Raw genomic sequence first — 20,764 nt, 5'->3', positions numbered from 1 at the left:
TTTTTTACTACATAATATATAAAACAGACTTAATGATCTAAAAGGTAGACTTAAGTAATATTATATCGATTTGACACCATCATGTATATTTTGTACCCTTAAGACAGTTGTGGCGTTCCATATGGTTCGATTGTCAATTTTTTTTTTTTGATATATTTTTTTTAATTCAAGAAGATTATATTTGTAGCAGAGATATAATTATTTATGTCTGTGTTTGTAGTATACATAGCATATAATTATGAATTATTTTAACACCATGCTAATTATAATACCGCCATCTAATTAAGTAATTATTGTTGGCTTTGACTACCAACACGTCAATTAATAAATTCTCACCTTCTGATCTCCAACAATTAAATATTTTTTTTTAAATGGATAGAAATGGCCTTCCTGTCTGATATCTGATTTTCCTGCCGTACGGTAAATACCAGTTTAGGCAGGTGGTACATCTGATTTAGTAATAAACACACAAATTTGTCAAAGTTTTTACGTATTAATGAATTCATTTAAACCTAGAAAATGTGCCTGAAAAGTTTGAATAGTTTCTGTGCACCTTGAAAAGAGAATCGCCAAAAAATCAAAATCCCTGACCGTCGGGCTTCGGGAAAACTAGATATACCGCTTGCCGTTACTACTCGGCGCTACTTCCGTCGAGGCCTCATCTACACATGAACAGAGAGACATTTGATTTTTCATTATTTTTGTGAGTAAACAAACTAAAATTTGCGAGACTTAAAACAGAGGGAAGCATCCGAAGAGTTTGTCTGTAGGAGTTTACCGGAGACACACGGCGTTGAAAATTAACATTCTACTTTTCATCAGTTTCATTTTGTGGGATGAAAATACCAGTTGCCGTTGAATTCAGGTTTATATATATATATATATATATATATATATGTGTACATGTGATCAATAGGGGCCTACATATACATTATACAGTAACGCTATTTATCATATCATTGCATTGACAGGTCTTGAAGGGGACCACGGTGGTTTGGTTAATAGCTATGATCTACAGCGTCGTGCCATAAGTATTCGCGGAAAAATGGCGGACGTGATCTGAGAGTTATCGCGCTTGCAACATAAAGTCACCCAAATACAACAAAAACAAAACAAACGCTTACCTTTAGTACTTTGTTAAATGTCCCTTGGATCGTATACATGCCATGATGCGTTTTGGGATGGATTTATAAAAGTTTTGAATAGATCCTCTATGGTGAAATTCTGCCAAGTGTGTAAAATAACATCGAACAACTGATCAGGGGTGGTAATATCTCTGGCGTGATTTTGGATCTGTCTTTTAATTCTCTGCCAACAATTTTCAATATTAATGTCCGGACTCTGGGCCGGCCACACCATACCCCGAATATTATTTGCACGTTTATATTCCTCTACAACACGAGCTCATGTACCGGCGCATTATCGTCTGAAAAAACGTAGTTGTTTGCAGGAAAATGTCGGGCAATAACAGGCCACAGATGATTGTCAAGGATATTTATATATTTCTCAGCATTAATGTTACCTTGTACCTTGCATAGAGTCCCAGGACCATACCAGCTGATGCATCCCCATATCATTACGGAAACTTTGGGTTTTGAAATCGCATACATGCACTCCGGACGGTACGATTCCTGGCGGATCTCCAGACATACACACAATTATTTTGCCCTATAACAACTTGAGATTCATCACTAAATATGATAGGTTTCCAGTTTTGTTCAACAGTCCATCTTTGTTTGAGTAAACACCATGCTAAACGTTTCTTTCTATTTACTTCTTTGACAACCATACGTTTCCTCACTACTCTTCTGTAAATTTTGTTATTATGTAAAATCCGCTTGACTGTCCGTTCACTAATAGGTTCACAATAATTTCCATCATTAAAATCAGTTGTTATGTCCTTCAAAACACTTCCAAGGTTCTTCCTAACCATACGAAGTAATCTTACTTCACCACGTTTTGACACTTTCCTGGGACGTCCCGAAGGAGGAGCTCTTTCCACACTTTTTCGCTGATGAAACGTTTTCAAAATTGATCTACATGTAGATTCGGGAATTTTCATAATTCTTGAGATCTCACTTACTTTATGTCCGTTTTCTTTCAAATCTATAATCAGCTGTTTTACCTCTAGTGACAGTTCTTTTGATTTTCTACCCATCTTGTTTACAGTCCGTAATATTCGGCAGTCTAACTTTAGCAGACGTCAAACATGACATCGCGGTAAACTTTGACCTTACGCAGTTTCGGGGATGATGTCAAAATACAAAAAAGCGATTGCATAATAATTTAGGACGATTTGAAAAAACGCGAAGCGTGAACGTTTTACGACGGCCGCCATTTTTCCGCGAATACTTTTGGCACGACGCTGTAGCTGCAAAATTGTAGCTATGTTGTATGTTAGTTCGCCCTAAAAATCGGTTGCCGTTCGCCCAAATTCCCATTAGCCCAGAGTTCGCTTGCCCTAAACCTTGTTTGCAAAGGGTCTGTTCCAGTTCGCTGTATTTAATCAGGTCCAGTACAATCTCTTGATTTAGCTATATAGCTCTAAATAGCTATAGAGCTTTATTAAGCTATTCAGAATAGCTTAATTTAGCTATTTTACTACATATTTTTCTTAAAGGTGTAATTTTCTCAGTATGTACAAAAAACGCACCTTGGTGCAGTGATAATATACAACCTTGAACTCTTCTTAAAATAATACATGTAAAAATCATTCATCAAATTACATCTCCGTGAGAGACTTTGTACTCAAAGTTCTACAAGTTTTGGGGCTATATAAAGCAATTGATACAGTTACTTCTGCAATGATATTATAATGGAGACCAATTATGTTCAACAAGATAATTGATTGGTAACAGTTCAGCACAATGAGAAGCAATCATACTTTTCCTTGCCTCAAGGCACCCAAGGTAGTGGACAGTTAGTCTAACAATAGAAATTTTCTTTTTGCTTAAAAGTATTCAAAAGCTGCAAAGTTAGAACTATCTTTGATTTTGGTTGTTGTTTTAATAGTCCATAGTACATGTATGAAGAGTCAAATACATGCGACTTTTTGTTTATTTTCAGCAAAAAACATTTTTGTGAAAATCTTTATATAAATAGCTAAATAACGCTATTTTGAATAGCGTAATAAAGCTATATAGCTATTTAAAGCTATTAATATAGCTAAATCAAGAGATTGTACTGGACCTGTTAATATAGAATAAGAATTTTCATTTTCCATCTTCTTATTAAATCATTTCTTGAGATCAAAGGGAGAGATTCTTCAAAGGTATAATCTTCTTTATTCGCTGTTCAGTTCCGACAATGGACTTACTAATGCTCCAAGTCCTTCAATTGTTTTCAAAACATAGCAAAATTCGTAAATATACCACAGATGTATTCCCCTAATTAACGTCGATATTAATCATCTAATTAACTATAATGCAAACACTAAGGCCTTCAAAAAACATTAGAATCAAATTAAAAATTAATTAAGACTAAATAAATATCATTCTTCGTATCATTTGAAAAATAAAAATCCCAAGTTTGAAAGAAATTAAAACCGGAATAGAAAATACATGTTATAATATTTAATTCATGTAGTATTGGGTATATACAGCTGTATATAAATATAGGGCGAAGAAGATATTGGGCGAACAATATTTCGGTTGAATGGACTCCTGCTAACAGGTAGATCGAGCGAACGAACCCTGTACCCTCTCTGCTTGAGAAAATTCGGACAGATAAGGCAAATAGCTACAGATCCATGCATTGTACAGGTAAAACCTTTGATTAAAGCCGCTGATTTATTGTCTTGTTTGAACATATTTCATTGTATAATTCATACAAAGGGATTGGTAACAAGTTCTTACAACTTAGATTAACCTTTCCTTTTAATATATACAATAATTATAACTATACTAATAGTGATTGCCAGAATGATTACTGTCGCTCGCTTTAGGTATTATTTCTGGACTGTTTAGCTTTCTCCAGCTTTAAGAATGATACCTGATAATCGATAAGGTGAAAAAAAATAAATTCTATAAATAATACCTGAAGTGAGCAACAAAAAAGCAGCGATGAAGGTTTTTACAACACTTGGATTTGTAGCTTTCTCCTTTATATGTCTGAATTTTATTAGGCAGAGAGTTACAGTTCTGCACCTAGTAAATAGCCAGACATCTTGGCCCAAAGAGACCTCAGCCCGTGAGATTCATAACTTGGGCCCAGAAAGGTTGGCCAAAAATTAATAACAAGCCGGACCATTTAAGACACACTCTCTAAGTATAAGAGATATCTCTCTAAGTACAGGAGATATCTAAGTACAGGAGATACATGTATCTCTAGAAGATATCTAAGTTTAGGAGATATCTCTTTCTCAAAGAGATATCTCTTTAAAATGAGATATATCTCTTTTACTTGGGAGATATCTCTATTTTTAAGAGATATTTCTCTAAATTGAGAGATATCTCTGTAATTTTATGACAAATTTTATTTTCTGAATAAAAAGCAAAATGGCTTACCATGGACCTGTCATATCCAAGGTGACATTGGGTCGAGATGTCATTGGGCCGAGGTGGGCCGAGGAATTATGTCTGTATGTGGTAAAAATCTTTAAATAAACCTCCTCTTTACATGTACATGAATACCAAAGCCATGATGAATCAGCAGTAATACAATGCATGTGAAAAAATTGTATTGTATTTTCCATTGCAGTTTCTATTTACTTGTGGATCTCGATCTAGAGACTCCTTTAAACCTTACAGCTTCCATTGATGTTTATCATGCACTTAGAATTAGTTTTTGAAATAATTTCCAGGCAATGGCTTGTGCCATTTGAATATATTTTAGATCTGACAATTGACTGCCGTCATGAGAAAAGGGCCCTTATCTTTTGACGTCACAATGCACAGAAAACGACGTCAAAGTCACAGTATTGTAAACACGGAAGTAATTTTTGTTAACTGCATTTTGTAAACAAGAAATAAAATTGAATTTCAAAGCGTAACAAAAATTTGAAACTTGATGCGGACATTTTTTAATAGGTATATGATATATTTACAATTTAGTACGTAAATTTATTCATAATTTTGTTTAAGTATTTAACTTGATGTAGATATACGGGGCACTGTACATACACGTTACTAGCTATGGAACATGTACAGCGATCTAAACGATGTCTATGCATGACTGAATTAAAGATGCTGCATATTTGTTTTCTGAGCAATTTACAAACGCTTAATTGAATTTTGAATTCATGTTAAGAAGTCTTAATATTAAAAGTTATATTCCATACACATGTATATTTCTTTCAGATTTTCTATTTTGATTATCTATTTTATCTAGATTATCTATTTTCTGAAAAATAGATACCATAATTTAAAACGTATTTAACCATTTCAATTTTAATCCATAGTTAATCATACTGATATACCCCGATAGCCATCCTTCGGTGAACTGTCGATTTTAAAATGTGTGTAAAAAGTGGGGGGAGAAGACAAGCCAAAAAATCTCCGAATAAAAAGACCGGTAAAAGTTAAAGCTAAGAAACATAATCCTTCTTTGATTGAATAAAGATACTGGTACATATGTAACATGGGAGATCCAAACCTTTTACATAAACAATAAATATTTTTTTTTGCTAAATTAACAGTAATAGCTAGAATATTCCAAGGGAAAAAATACGGATGATGGGCATGCCAAGAAAATTTTGCTACAATAAATTTTGTTTCAAATACTAATTTGTAATGATCAAATAAATACATTCAAAGGAGTTGTATGGTAGAAATTACTATTGTTTCAAATTTCTGAAATTGTTACGATGAAATGAATGAATGAAATCCCACTGGAACCTATTTTGCTATATGTTAAGAAATTAAATACAGCTTCATGTATTGTAGACTTTTCCTAAAAGCATTATACCCAATGTTGAAGAAATTAACAATATTACATCGACAGTGATATTATGAATAATGAGGATATTTATAAACCGAAAGGGGGAAAATATTGCTAAGCAAAAAGACGTACGAATTAATTTCTGGATAACATCAAATACATCACTGAAAGAGCAAAAAGTATGTGACAATTGTTATGGGTGTAATTTCCAAAAGTTATGAAAATGTTTAAAATCTTTAAAAACTTTAATGAGCGTGAAATATATATCACTGACTATTCAAGATATGAAATAAATAAGTCACATTTTGCGTTGAAATCTTCAACTCTGATACATGTATCAAAATACCCGGCATATCTCGACATTAATTTCTTAAAGTTCCGAGATAAGACTTTATATCACAATCCTAACATGACTCTACGAAGAGTAATTAATAAACAAAGGCAAATTTTTCTTCTTCTTTTAAATAAAATATTGGCCATTACAGTCGCAGGCAAGTAGCAACGGAGGTTGGGGTGTGCATTGAAAGTCCGCACCCCAACCTCCACACACACATACACACACTTTTTGTTACATCATATAGTAAAATTCGTGCACTATAGGGCAAAAGAATAAGGCACTGTATAATGCTTGATTAAGAAAATTTGATACTGAAAGAACCCTGAACCTTAACCCCTCCCCCCCCCCCCCCCACACACACACACACCCCTAACGGCGAAATTGGATTCGAGTTTCGACACACACACCTTTTATTTTATATGAGTAGGTTTCTTTTAAGGTAGATTTATTTTTTTTCCTAATTGACCCCGTCCTTTCTTTCAATTGAAACGAGTTGTGTGGGGACAGGCGAAGGTACCAGTCAAATTGTTTTTTTTTTGTTTTTTTTTTGATATGTTTGGTATGTTTTGAAGTAATAACTAGGGAAAATGGTTTGCCTAAATATTTTCAGCGAAAGAGAGTCAAATTAGAGCGGTATATTATTACTTGCTTAATTAACAGCATCGCCTCGTACTAAAAGCATTAATGAATGTTGGACGTAATAGTTCATTATTGGATAAGACAATCGCATCAAAATGTATATGTTTAAGTGAAACAGGGTACAGGTGCCACAAAATTTAAAAAAAAAAGTTAATGTGCAGAAATATTTCTAAACGATTTAATTGTGATTTACTTTTTAAAAAATAAAACGTTAAAAGACGGTTTGAAATTGAGGTATAAATTCAAAGAAAGTTTCAATTTAAAGTGAGTTACGGTATATAAATCATTCAGCTTCATTTGTCCTTTATTAGCCTATTTACTACGTTTCTACTCCATAACTAAGACAGGCGACGAAAATGATTTGTATAAACAATGGAAACTTAGAGCTTTAAACATTTTAATTTTTAAATAAACTATTCAAAAAACGTAACAAATTTAAAATCCGCTTGAATGGAAGATAGATTAATTGATTGTATGTTGTTTAACGTTCCTCTCTAGAATTTTTCACTCATGTGGAGACACCACCACTTGCCGGTGGAGAGCTGCAAATTTTGTGCTATACTCGGCACTCTGAGTCATTGAGCAGGAAGGGATCTTTTTCGTGCCAGCACCTACTGCGACACGTGACGGTTATATGGTCTCATCCGAAGGACCGGTCTCCACGTCCCACAGTGGGATTCGAACCCGCGACGTAAGGATTGACTCCTTACTTCATTGCATGGAAGAAGTGAACGTATATTTTTTCATGAATGTTTATAAAAGGAATAAACTTTTTAAAAAACAAGTTTATATAACTTGGCGTATCTGAATTTATTATTTCTCAATTGAATTCTTCGGTGATACAAAAAATACATGGTGTTTCTTTTTTATCGTAACAGTTATAGGGAATAAAGTTACGTGCGTGTGTGCTGGTGAGTGGATGCTGTCTCATAAGATTTTTTTTTTTTAAATATAAGGATCGATGTGCTTTTTGCAAGGGGTGTCCCGTTTTGCGCGCGGTGTCCTTCTGCATCGGATCCTCTCTCTCTATATATATATTTCTTTTAATCTTTAAGTATTACAGGTGCTTTATATATTTTATAAATTAAATTAGATTACTGTCTATAAGAAGAATAATTTATATGGATATAAACAAATGCTATTTTCCTACTGATTATGTTATAAAGCGGTCCAAGATTCTGTCTAGACCTCCCCCCCCCCCCCCCCCCCGCTTTATCTTTACAAAATTACCAGATCTGCTCTAAATTAGCATGAAAATAGTAATAACTAGGAGACTTATTGTTCACAGAACAATAAAAGATCTTTCCAACTTTTTAAGTGTTTCCGGGTCATTTGAGAAAAAAAAGAAAAAAAAAATGCAAAACAAAAAAATGCTCGCAGCAGGATTCGAACTCGGGACCTTCAGATCTACGCTACAGAAACACGTGTATTTATTTGTTTGTGGCACAATGTAGTGAAGAATAATGAATAGATCTGAGAAACACGATTGGTGTATAATGAAAATGCCGATTTCTTGTAAAAACAATTCATTTGAGTTTGTTTATACTTTGAATAAATTGAGTTAATTATACAGAGCTTATTATACATTCGAACTTCCGTGTCGGCACTGTGTTTACAATTTATGAAAATATAGGCGCGTTCGTTTTGACACATATGGTGAACTCATAGGTAAGATTAAATAATCATCTCTATTTGGATTGAATTGATAATTATCAGCGTAAATCAAACTTGAAAGATGCATTTCATGAAGAAAACTGTGTCACTGAGAGGGTGGAAATTTATTTGATGGGAAAATTCGCTATTTTCCAGATTCATTCGATTAATATATTAAATCTAAATAAAATCATAAAAAATTTGAGGTAGGGTCAAGGTCAAAGGTCAAGGTCATTTTAAGCCCCCCCCCCCAAAAAAAACCCGTATATAAGCAATTTTGATACTTTCCCAATGACCTTGACCTTTGACCTTGACCTAATCTTCAAGGTCAAAGGTCGAAAGATCTCATGCATTGTCCACATGTCATTACGACTTGTCGTTAAGAAGTTTTCAGTTCTTCGTAAACATGAGAAACTGTCAGTGTCAATAACTGCTTAAAATGGTTGACGAATTCTTTCGCATTAATAGAATGAGAAGTGTACTAAATTAGTCGCAGACATTGTTGAAGGTTTTGTACCTCTACGGTTTACGGTTTCGGAGGAGTAGCGATAACAAGGGTTTACACTGAAAGGGGCACTAACTTTTAGAGGAATCAATCTTAGGGGACAAGCATGAAATCTCTGAAATGGTTTTAAGAGTACATACTAAAGATGTAAAGATGTGTAGAATTTGGTGAAGAACAAAAGAGCTATAAAAAATGCTTAATTTTACATATTTTGAATGACCTTGACCTTTGACCTTGACCTAGACTTTAAGGTCAAAGGTCAATAAATCTTTTGCAGTTGGCCCCATGTCTCTACGACTTGTCGTTTGAGAAAAGATGTTGGTATTCATAAACATCACAAACATTCAGGGGCAATAATTCATTACAGGAGTTTACGAATTCTTTCGAAAAGACAGATTGAAGCATCTACTGAATAAGTTGTAGACATTAGTTAAGGTTTTGTAACTCTACGTTTTACGGTTTCGGAGACGTAGCGATAACAAACATTTATTGCGAAAGGGGTCGTAACTCCTTGAGGGGTCGGAATTCATATACGCAGGGTCAACTGCGAAAATCATTTACGAAGTACATTCTTATGGTCTATAAATCTTTTCGATAAATCTTGAAACTCAAAAACACGCGGCGGAAAAATAATAATAATAATAACTAGGAGACTTATTGTTCATAGAACAATAAGAGGTCTTTCCACCTTTTTAAATTTCTTATAGTTTTATATTTTACACTCTAAATTTAATTTTAAGGGAAATAGCTTGAAAAAAAATGAAAATGTAAAAAAAAAAAAAAAAATTGAAATGACCTTGACCTTTGACCTTGAAAAATTTTTCAAGGTCAAAGGTCAAGGGACACATTGCAATTAACCCAATGCTTCTACCATTTATAGTTTTCAAGATATAAGGTTTAATATAGTAAGTATAAAGAAGTAAAGGGCAATAACTCATATAAGGGGTCATTAGATCCTTTAGTACTTATACAGTGAAGGTGTGCCTAAAGACCCTTAAGACATAAGTGAAGGTTTCATGCCTCTACGGTCTACAGTTTTGAAGTAGTAGTGATAACAATGTTTTTCGCATAAGGGGCAATAACTTTTGATAGAGTCTATCTTGGGGAACAAGAATGAAATCTTTGAAATAGTTTTAAGTGTACATATTAATGATGCAAAGACTGATTGCATATGTTAAAAGACAAAGGATATATAAAAAGAGCTTAATTTCTCATTTTTGCAATGACCTTGACCTTTGACCTTGACAAAATATTCAAGGTCAAAGGTCATGGGTCACAATGCAGTTCGCCCCATGCTTCTACCATTTATAGTTTTCAAGATACAAGGTTTAATAGTAAGTATAAAGAAGTTAAAGGGCAATAACTCATACAAAGGGTCATCAGATTCTTTTGCACCTATACAGTGAAGTTAGGTCTAAAGACCCTTAAGACATTAGTGAAGGTTTGGTGTCTCTACGGTCTAAAGTTTCGGAGGAGTAGCGATAACAAGGTTTTTCGCACAAGGGGCAATAACTTTTAAATGGGTTCATGTTAGGGGACAAGAATAAAATCTTTAAAACAGTTTTAAAAGTACATATTAATGATGCATAGACATTAAGTATATGTTAAAAGACAAAAGAGATATAAAAAGAGCTAAATTTCTCAGTTTTGGAATGACCTTGACCTTTGACCTTTCCATAAATTTCAAGACCAAAGGTCAATGAATCTTATGCATTTGGTCCCATGTCTCTACGTCTTCTCCTTTTGAAAATTTTTAATTATTTGTAAAATTCTAAAACTTCCAGGGGCAATAACTTATTGAAGGGGTCAATGAATACTTTTGCAATGAATCAATGAAGTGTCTACTATATTAGTCGAAGACATTAGTGAAGGTTTCATTTCTCTACGGTTAATGGTTTTGGAGGAGTAGCGATAACAAGCTTTTTTGCGAAAGGGGTAATAACTCCGAAAGGGGTCATAGTTTATATACGCAGGGTCAACTGCGAAAATCTTTTACGGAGTACATTCTTATGAATTGAAAATCTTTACGATAAATCTTGAAACTCAAAATCACACAGCGGAAAAATAATAAAAAATAATAAGAAAAAGGAAAAAAAGAAACAGAAGGAAATCAATAGGTCTTTCCACAGAAAGGTGGAAAGACCTAATAATAAACAGAACAATTTCAATAGGTCTTTCCAAGAAAGTTGGAAAGACCTAATGACATAGGATATCCCTTAGGAATAGTTACATGTAGATACTAGTCGCTTGGAAGAAAAAAAAATTAAATACTTTCTCAGTTGTTAATTCTCAAAACTATTGATGTTATTTAAATAACACGTAATTTCAAGATTTTTTGAAAATTTAATAAGACGCAGGCGACGTCATTACGTTTTCACTGAGTAACGTCAAAGTTATTTTTGGACCTCCTCACTAAAATGCTCATAAAATAGGGGAAAAGTGAGATATTTTCAAAATTAATGTATATTTGCATTTAGAAAGAGTCCGGCTATCAAAATTTACCAAAAAGTCAATTTGTGAAAATTTGACCTTAAGGGCCCTTTTCTCGTGACGGCAGTCAATTAAGTTTTACAAACCATACCATATTATATTATTCATTTTCCCTCATATAATTTAGTGAGTTCCATTTCAGTGGTGGGGCCGAGTTGTTGTTCGACAAAGTGAAAAAGCATGATGTAGAACTGCCAAACTCTGAGAAAAAATGTAAGGAACATATTTCCCAGGAAGACTGAAGTTTATTTTTAGCTCTACTGGTCAGAGACCAGAAGAGCTTATGCGATAGTAATGCATCCGTCGTCCGTCCGTCCGTCTGTCCGTCTGTCTGTCTGTAAACAATTTTTCAAAATGCTACTCCCCCTACAGTTTTGGTCCGATTTCAATATAACTTGGCACACAAGTAGACTACACTAAGATACATAATTCTGTGCATCGGTTTTTGATTTCGATGAACAGTGTTGCCGTGGTTACTAAAAATAGAAATTTCTGTGAAATTCTTTCAAAATGCTACTCCTACTACAGTTTTAGTCTGATTTCAATGTAACTTGGCACACAAGTAGACTACACTAAGATACATAATTCTGTGTATCGGTTTTTGATTTCGATGAACGGTGTTGCCGTGGTTACTAAAAATAGAAATTTCTGTGAAATTCTTTCAAAATGCTACTCCTCCTACAGTTTTAGTCTGATTTCAATATAACTTGGCACACAAGTAGACTACACTAAGATACATAATTCTGTATATCGGTTTTTGATTTTGATGAACGGTGTTGCCGTGGTTACTAAAAATAGAAATTTCTGTGAAATTCTTACAAAATGCTACTCCTCCTACAGTTTTAGTCTGATTTCAGTATAACTTGGCACACAAGTAGACTACACTAAGATACATAATTCTGTGTATCGGTTTTTGATTTCGATGAACGGTGTTGCCGTGGTTACTAAAAATAGAAATTTCTGTGAAATTCTTTCAAAATGCTACTCCTTCTACAGTTTTAGTCTGATTTCAATATAACTTGGCACACAAGTAGACCAAAATAAGATACATAATTCTGTATATCGGTTTTTGATTTCGATGAACGGTGTTGCCGTGGTTACTAAAAATAGAAATTTCTTTGAAATTCTTTCAAAATGCTACTCCTTCTACAGTTTTAGTCTGATTTCAATATAACTTGGCACACAAGTAGACTACAATAAGATACATAATTCTGTATCGGTTTTTGATTTCGGTGAACGGTGTTGGTTACTAAAAATAGAAATTTCTGTAAAATTCTTTCAAAATGCTACTCCAAATACAATTTTAGTCTGATTATAATATAAATGTGGCATGCAAGTAGACTGCACTAAGAACATAAAGAGACTTAATCAAGGATCATTATTCTATTTATTGCTGTTGAAAAGTTTCAATTTCCAACTGCTTAAGTACTTTTCTCTTCCTTTGCTATAAGTACAAACCAGTAGAGCTTCAGACTTCTGGTTTTCTTATAAATTACTTGGGCAACAGTAATTATTAGTTCACAAGAACAAACTGCTCCAATAAGCTTTTCTAATCAAAGTTTATGGTGTGTCTTTGGGAGTAATTAAGACATGAATGAAGTTTGCAGGATACAATGTAATCCCAATGTCCTCTATGCCTAGCTCCAAGTCTGTCTAGCTCTCTTTCTGTAGAGTTAAAAAAATCTCTAATGCCAACTTGTGTTTTTTAAAATTTGTGGATATATTTTGCTATATGCTCCACATATTATAGATTAAATTGTCTTGATCTCGCAATTTTTTTACACTGTTGTGACTATTTGAAAGATTCTTTTTCAGTATATACTTTTAATTATTGAAATTTTTTTTTTTTAAATTTAATGTAGTTTTGACAAAAACAGAAGAAAGCCTTTATTCAGAGAAAATGCAGACTAAACTTTAAATATGAATTTCATTATCCCCCCCCCCCCTTTGGGACCTGAGGGTTGGTCAAGGCTTAAACAATCGAATTGGTGCCGTATCTCTCTCAATTTCTGGACATCAATCAGTCAAACTGTTGGCAAAATTGCAATAAGCATTGCAATTGAACCCTCAATCAAAATTTTGAAATTCATGGCACAAGGTTATTAAAGGGTTCTACTTCTGGAGTTAGGTTGGTTGGGATAGGTTGGGGTTTTAATGATCATACAGTGAAAATGCATTTGTATTCTTTTTATTGTTTTATTTTTTTTTTTAAATAGGGAAAATACGTCATCTTTTGACATATATCAGAGATAACCTACTGAAAGAACGTCCAGAACTATTTATGCAAGGAGACACAGTGTGAGTAGAACATGATTTAAATTTCCTTTCTGTCTACATGCTCTTTTGTGTTTTAATTGTTTGACTCATTATTCTTTTCTTTTCAGAAGACCTGGAATCTTGGTGTTGGTCAATGATGCAGACTGGGAACTACTAGTAAGATATTTATATCAACAGCCTCTTAATTAGCTTAAAAATGCAATTTATTAATATAAACTTAAAGGTAGGATTCTTCTCTGGTTTCTGACTAGATGAAATATCAAAATATATTTGCTTATATAGTGTTGAATAATTGGGAAAATTTCATAATCGATAATCGGTCAAAATCGGAGAAGCTTAATCGATCAATGATTGACTTAATTGGTAATTAAAATTTCAAATACAAAATTCTATTTCGTTATAGCATTTATCATTTATGGAACAAACTAAAAATAAAATTTTATCAATTTTATTCTAAAGACGACTTTTTGTTGTATAAGTAACAAAGAAACAGAAAAAAAAATTACATATTTGCTCATAAAAACTAAAAATGTTTGTCACGACATCAGATTTTGCATTCCCTAGTTAGAATAATCTGACTGTGTCTCGGTACAAGCCCTCACCACAGATAGAATACGTCCCATATACTTGCAATGTACTATAGCAAATCGGAGCAGATCCGCTCCGAAACAATTTTGAAGAATATAAAAGGATTTGCACTGGAAATAACTTCCAAATTAATCAAAACAAATCTGACTATATTCTTGGCGGAATGGTGGCGTATGAAAATGTCTTCTTTTCTGCCTCTCAAAATTCTTATAGAAAAATAAATTTAGTTATAATTTTTACATAACCAAAGGCTTTAAAAAAAATTCAAATGTTAGTAAAATTAATAATAAGGGACTTACGTTTCAAAATGTATAAAATAAATATGATTTTCCAAACAAACTAGAACTATGTTAACTTAGCTTGTAAAATCTCCCAATCTATAAGTACATATTTGAACCCATCTTCGCTAGTCAAGGGTGACGATCTTTAAAGAGGATAGGAGCGGATCATCACCTTTGGCTAGCAAAGATGACTTGAACCAAAAATCTGTAAAAAATTAGTATTTTTTCTCTCTTAGTAAACAATCAATTTTTTTTTTGTATCATTTTGTATCTTCATGTGACATTTCATCTGTTAAAAAGTAAGAAAAATTTAAATATAAGAAGCATATGAAAATAACAAATGTATCCTAAAAAAAAAAAAAAAATAGCCGAGAAAATTCGGATTAGCTAATATCCATTTATCCTAACAACTAAGGTTGGCTCCTGATATTTAAAGTCTTAAAATTTTTTTTGTCCAGTTTTTTTTTATTTTCTATACACAAAGGTAAACTGAAAATCAAATAAAAATATGGGGGTCAATATATGCTTCTTTTGGTGCTACAGAACATTAAATATGACCATTTTTGCACTGAAATTTGTGTCTTAATCAAAAATTACATCTTCAACATTTTCCCTCCTGTATTTTTATCCAAATAAAGCCTGGAACAAAATAAACTAGAAGTCTATTTTAAAAAAGACACTTTAGAATTGTGACTTGGAAAAAGTTTCAAACTGCTTCGCATAATAAATTATTTGACCTTTCTGCACTCACAAAATGTGATTTTTCTGGCACTGAAAATTTAAGAAGCAAGAAAATTATTTTACTTTTGCAGAATTTAAGCAGATAGGTCAAAGTTATCTTAAATATTCAGAAAAGAACATCAAAAGTGGTGGTATATGATGTAAATATTGAGATATTACTAAGAATGTGTAAATTTTATGTTAAAATTGGCTCCATTTTTTCTTTGTCTTTCAGAATATATTGACTATACATGTATTAGTCATTATTCGTCAAAAGAATTCATCATGTTCTTAAGAACTAATACAGAACAAGCATAACACATTTCACTGCAAAAAACAGCTTTGTGTGCAGCCAGCATGCATGGAAAAATAGGAATCTAAATTCAATGTTAAAACTTAAAATTATGCAGAATTTTAGAAATAAAGGTCCAGACCAAAAATGATTCAAAAACACAGGATTAAACGTCCTTAAATTATTTATGTCATTTTGGTAATACATGTATTATCTTATATGCCCTATATGGTAGTATTTTTTTTTATGCAAAAAGAAAAACATTTGATCTTTTGAAATGAAAATAAGGATCACATGGTTGGCAACATTAAATTTTTCGTAATGTCCAGGGAAAAGGTAATGACCTTGACCTGAACTTGCCTCTAATATAAAATGGTCAAAGAGGATGTTGCAGTTCTTTTGTTATTTTCCCTGAATATGTAGCAGATAAAAAGAAGAAATTTATGTTACAGAAACTGATATTAATTTTACTCAAATGCAACAGTATAATAGTACAATGAGGAACAATATTTGGAAGCTGCATATTGACTTCTAATTTGCCATAAAATGAAGTTTAAATTAGTCTCACACCAAAATATGTAAGATTTTCGGATTTTTAGGTAGGGAATCCCCATTATTCTTAAAAATTGCCTACTTGAACACAATAATCTTGATATATGCACAAAAAGGCAGGAGTTTTTTTCAAAACTGCCATTTCCGATTTTCGTTTCAAAGAGGCACATTTTTTAAAAACGTTAAAAATGAGTAAAAATTATTCTCCATACGAAATGCAAAATGTGTACATAAATAACAATGGTCATCATCGTGTCCGAAATGATCTAGTGGATACGCTGATGGACTGCTATCTGATATAGCACTTTTACCAGAACATGGATTCGAATCCTGGGGTGGATCATTTTTTCTTAATTTTTTTTTCAATTTCTTTTTGCTATGGAAATGCAATGAAATATCAATTTTTTATAGGAGAGAGAGAGAGTGCACAAGATCTAGAGAGAGAGAAAGAGAATGTCAAGAAGTTAATGAGTAACAATATATTAAACATGCAGGTTTGAATTGTTTTCCTTGATATACTTTGACTTAAAACTAACGACATAATGCTTTATTATGCCCCCCTTCGAAGAAGGAAGGGCATATTGCTTTGCTACTATCTGTCGGTCTGTCGGTCCATTTAGTTTCCGTTCATTTTCTTCACAACCGTTGCACATACTGAAATGAAATTTGGTATACAGATTTATCAGGTAAATATCTAGGTCAAGTTCTGCTTTGGGTACAATCACCCCATTTCTCACAGAGTTATGCCCCTTGGACTTAGAAAACTTCCACTTATTTACAGTTTCCGTTCATTTTCTTTGTAGAGGTTGCACATACTGAAATGAAATTTAGTATACAGATTTATTAGCTGAATATCTAGGTAAAGTTCTGTTTTGGGCAGGACTGCACCATCAGACTTAAAAAAAATTCTACTTAATTTGCAGTTTCCCTTCATTTTCTTCGCAGAGGTTGCACATATTGAAATGAAAGCTGAAGGTCAAGTTCTGTTTTGGGTATAATCGCTCCATTTTTGTTAAGAGTTATGCCCCTGCAACTTGGAAAAATTCCACTTATTTGCAGTTTCCGTTCATTTTCTTTGCAGAGGTTGCACATATTGAAATGAAATTTAGTATACAGATTTATCAGCTGAATATCTAGGGTCAAGTTCTGTTTTGGGTATGATCGCGCCATTTTTGATAGAGTTTATGCCCCTTGGACTTGGACAGTAATTACATGTATTTAACCCCGTATTAACACAGAAAAATTTCAATTTTGGGGAGGGGGCATAAGTGTTTTACAAACATTTCTTGTTTAGTACATGTATTGTTAAAATAATTTTTTTTTTTAACATACAGTTGTTTACTCATTTTGATTCATATTCCATCTCTTATATCAGTAGCCAAGATTTGACTTGAAACAAATGGAATGTCTTGGATGTAGCACTAACAAAGTGATTATGGGACATTTAATTTCATGAAAAATATATTTTTGCACAATGTCTACAGTATATAAAACTTTCAAAATGGTGTTTTTATTGTTCTAACCTTCCTTGTGCAAAATGGCGATAGTGATATACATGATTAAAAAAATTAATAAAATAAAAAGGATAACATTCACTAAAAGGTTGCCAATCAGTTCCTATGTGAGGAAAAACTATGCATGATATAAACCTAAAATGTGAAGAAGCAGGGAATATCCGCTGTAAGCATTGTCCCCTACGTTCCTGTATATATATTTAGATCAACATAACGCAGGTATTTAAATGTCCTTCTCGATACATAGGGAATAATTGTGCAACACCCTCCTTAATCTTAATGATACCATCTTTTAGTGATATTGTCTTTTTGATTCTGTGAAAATTTCATTAGTATTTAAATACAAGAAGAATCTTACTTTTAAATGTGGCATACTCCAAAGGTTGCTAATTTAGAACTGTGTTCCTCTATGATTTTTTATCTAGCATAACAGGTTGATCTTGCCTATGGACTGCTGTAAGTTTGTGCTGTTTAACCTAAAAATCTCTAAGTTATAAAAAACCCACAACATTATAAGATGTTGGTTCAAAGATGTCTTTTTTTTGTACACAATATGTGCTGAAAGTATGAAAATGGGTATTGGAAAAACATTTATCTGTGGGTTAGGTTGCAGGAACACTTGTTTCTATTTAATAGTTAACTAAATGTTTAATCTATACAATGTAAATGAAATTAAAACTAAATAGAGTTGAATATTTATGTTAGCGAATGCTGATTTATTTACTTGGTACCTTCATTCATTACATTTACATGTATTATCTTACAGGAACAGTATTGACTTGAATTTTCCATTTCATCCTTTTTATTTTCTTTTAGGGTGAACTTGATTATGAACTTCAACCAAATGACAGAATTGTATTCATATCTACATTGCATGGAGGATGACATTCCAAGAAATAAGATTCATTAGACTTGTTTGCAAGCCATTCCCAGAACAATGGGGGTTAATGGAGAGTGACATGCTAAACACCGCCTTACTCTGTTACAGAGTTGAATTAAAAACAATTTAGGGCACACTAAATTTGTCTAAACTTTACACCCAGTGAACACTTTTCCATCAAGTGCAAAAGTGTACTCACTTTTACTTTGTTTAATATATACATATAATAACTCTGCAAATTCCATCTAGATTCCTACATGATGAATATGCTCTTTAAAAAAAATTGCCTCTTCATAAAATGTTTTGTTTGTAGATATATTTTTTTAAAAAATCACAAGTACAACAAATATTGTTTAAAAAAATCTTCTGCAAATAGGATCCAATCAGCTGGTTGAAATTTTAATGATCATATTGAATATGCTACAATACACCCAATTTCACTTGAGTACAAGGTGTATATGTCTACAGCAGGTGAAGTATGGTGTAGACAAATCAAGCACGCCCATAAGTTATGAGAATTATTGCAATGTGAATTAAAACAAAATGAACCAATGTACTGTATGTATGTATGCATGAGCTCATGGAAAGAAAGATGTATAACTGACCTTGCCCAATTGTCTTTGGTTTACAAATATGACAGAATTCTAGGTCAGTTTTTTCCCAAATATAGCCCCAATCCTGACGTTTCATCCTCGAATACAAACAATATTTTGTACAGCCCATTTCTATGTAAAAGAGAAATTGTAGACTGAAAGGGGAAAGTGTACGGGCATATTTCAGTGTGATGGGAGTTAAATATTGGCTTGTATTTATTGATATGTTTACAATTATTCATTATAAATACACAATGCTTTCATTAGAAATACTTTGTTATACACACTGAAATCAAACAAAATACCCTTTGCTAATATCTAACCAGTAAACCAAGGGTGTAAAAAGGGACCACGTTACTATACTTCAGTAGAATGTCTGAGTCTGTAATATTTGGTTTGGCTATTTGACCTTGGTTTGGGGTCATATCTTATTTATTATCATAATCAGCCTTTGGAACAAAGTTTGATCTTATCGTAACATTTTATTGCAAGAACTTCTTTACATTTTAATGTCTAGATGAGCATTGTCATAATACTGATGAGAAGAATTTAATTATTAACAAGAGGCCAAAAGGCCTCAACTTCTGATAAATTGTACAACTATCAATTCTATTTGAAACCTCATATTTAGATAAAGCCTTAAAATTCCAAAAGAAAGTAATCTTGATTATTGGTCAATACACTCTGAAAACTCAAGATGCATTAATTGACAAAGTTTGATGATTTTAAGCCACTTTTTGTTTGAAATATATGAATAGCCATGAAATTTGAAAAGTATGTCTGAGTGACCTCCTTTTTGGATAACATACTCTGACACCTCAAAATTTGTAAACTAACAAAGTTTAAGGATTCTAAGCCTTACTTGAAATATTTCAATACTGCCTGTAATTCCACAAGTGACCTACGTTTTAGTAGTCACATAACGAAGACCTAATTCTATTCCGTTCAGTAACTAAATTATTTAAATACTGCCATAAAATTCTAAAAGTAGGTAATTGTGGTGTACTTCTCAGTTAAAATACCTAAGATGCATAAACTGGCAGTTTGATAACCCTATGCCAACCTGAAATATTCAAATAAATTATTAAACAAGAGGCCCATGGGCCACATCGCTCAACTGAGCTAGGAAAAAAAGTGGAATCATGGTTTGAACAAATGTGAATACATGTACATTACCAATAATGATGCTTCCATATCAATATAACTAAACATGGCTTTTCTGTACTATAAAAGAGGATTTTTTATATAAAAAAGTTTGATTGTTTATTTTGCTCCGCCCTACCTTGGGGGTCATGATTTGAACAAACTTGATTCTACACTACCTGAGGATGCTTCCACCTAGTTTTATCTTTCTTGGCCCAGTGGTTCTTGAGAAGATTTTTCCTATATATTCCTATGTGAAACTTTTGATTCCCTATTGTGGCCCTGCTCTACCCCCGGGGTCAGGATTTTTTTTTAATAGACTTGATTCTACACTACCTGAGAATGCTTCCATTTAAGTTTCATCTTTCTTAGCCGAGTGGATCTTGAGAAGATTTTTAAAAGATCCCATTAATTTTTCACTAA

At 32.8% G+C, this 20,764-nt stretch overlaps 1 protein-coding gene across 1 annotated transcript; it reads left to right on the top strand.

Annotated features, from left to right (window-relative positions):
• Nucleotides 1-613: 613 nt before the first annotated feature.
• On the top strand, nt 614-18,887 carry LOC134274346 (ubiquitin-related modifier 1-like). Its single transcript, XM_062756622.1, has 5 exons — nt 614-865; nt 11,644-11,714; nt 13,718-13,799; nt 13,886-13,934; nt 18,542-18,887. Exons 1-5 carry the CDS (start codon nt 837-839, stop codon nt 18,608-18,610), a joined length of 300 nt encoding a protein of 99 aa, XP_062612606.1. The 5' UTR covers nt 614-836; the 3' UTR covers nt 18,611-18,887.
• The last annotated feature ends 1,877 nt before the right edge of the window (nt 18,888-20,764 follow it).

The sequence above is a fragment of the Saccostrea cucullata genome, unplaced genomic scaffold (genome assembly GCF_032062105.1).
Source record: "Saccostrea cucullata isolate Sc308-1 unplaced genomic scaffold, CSIRO_AGI_Scuc_v1 ctg7315, whole genome shotgun sequence".
In the NCBI taxonomy this organism is placed as follows: Eukaryota; Metazoa; Mollusca; class Bivalvia; order Ostreida; family Ostreidae; genus Saccostrea; species Saccostrea cuccullata.
Note: the sequence above shows the minus strand (reverse complement) of the source record. Positions and strands in the feature narration are given on the sequence as shown.

Coding starts and splice junctions, on each gene's coding strand:
- LOC134274346 (XM_062756622.1), top strand. CDS start 837: ATGAAAATACCAGTTGCCGTTGAATTCAG. Junction 13,800..13,885: donor TTTATGCAAGGAGACACAGT/GTGAGTAGAACA, acceptor TTTTCTTTTCAG/AAGACCTGGAATCTTGGTGT. Junction 13,935..18,541: donor ATGCAGACTGGGAACTACTA/GTAAGATATTTA, acceptor ATTTTCTTTTAG/GGTGAACTTGATTATGAACT.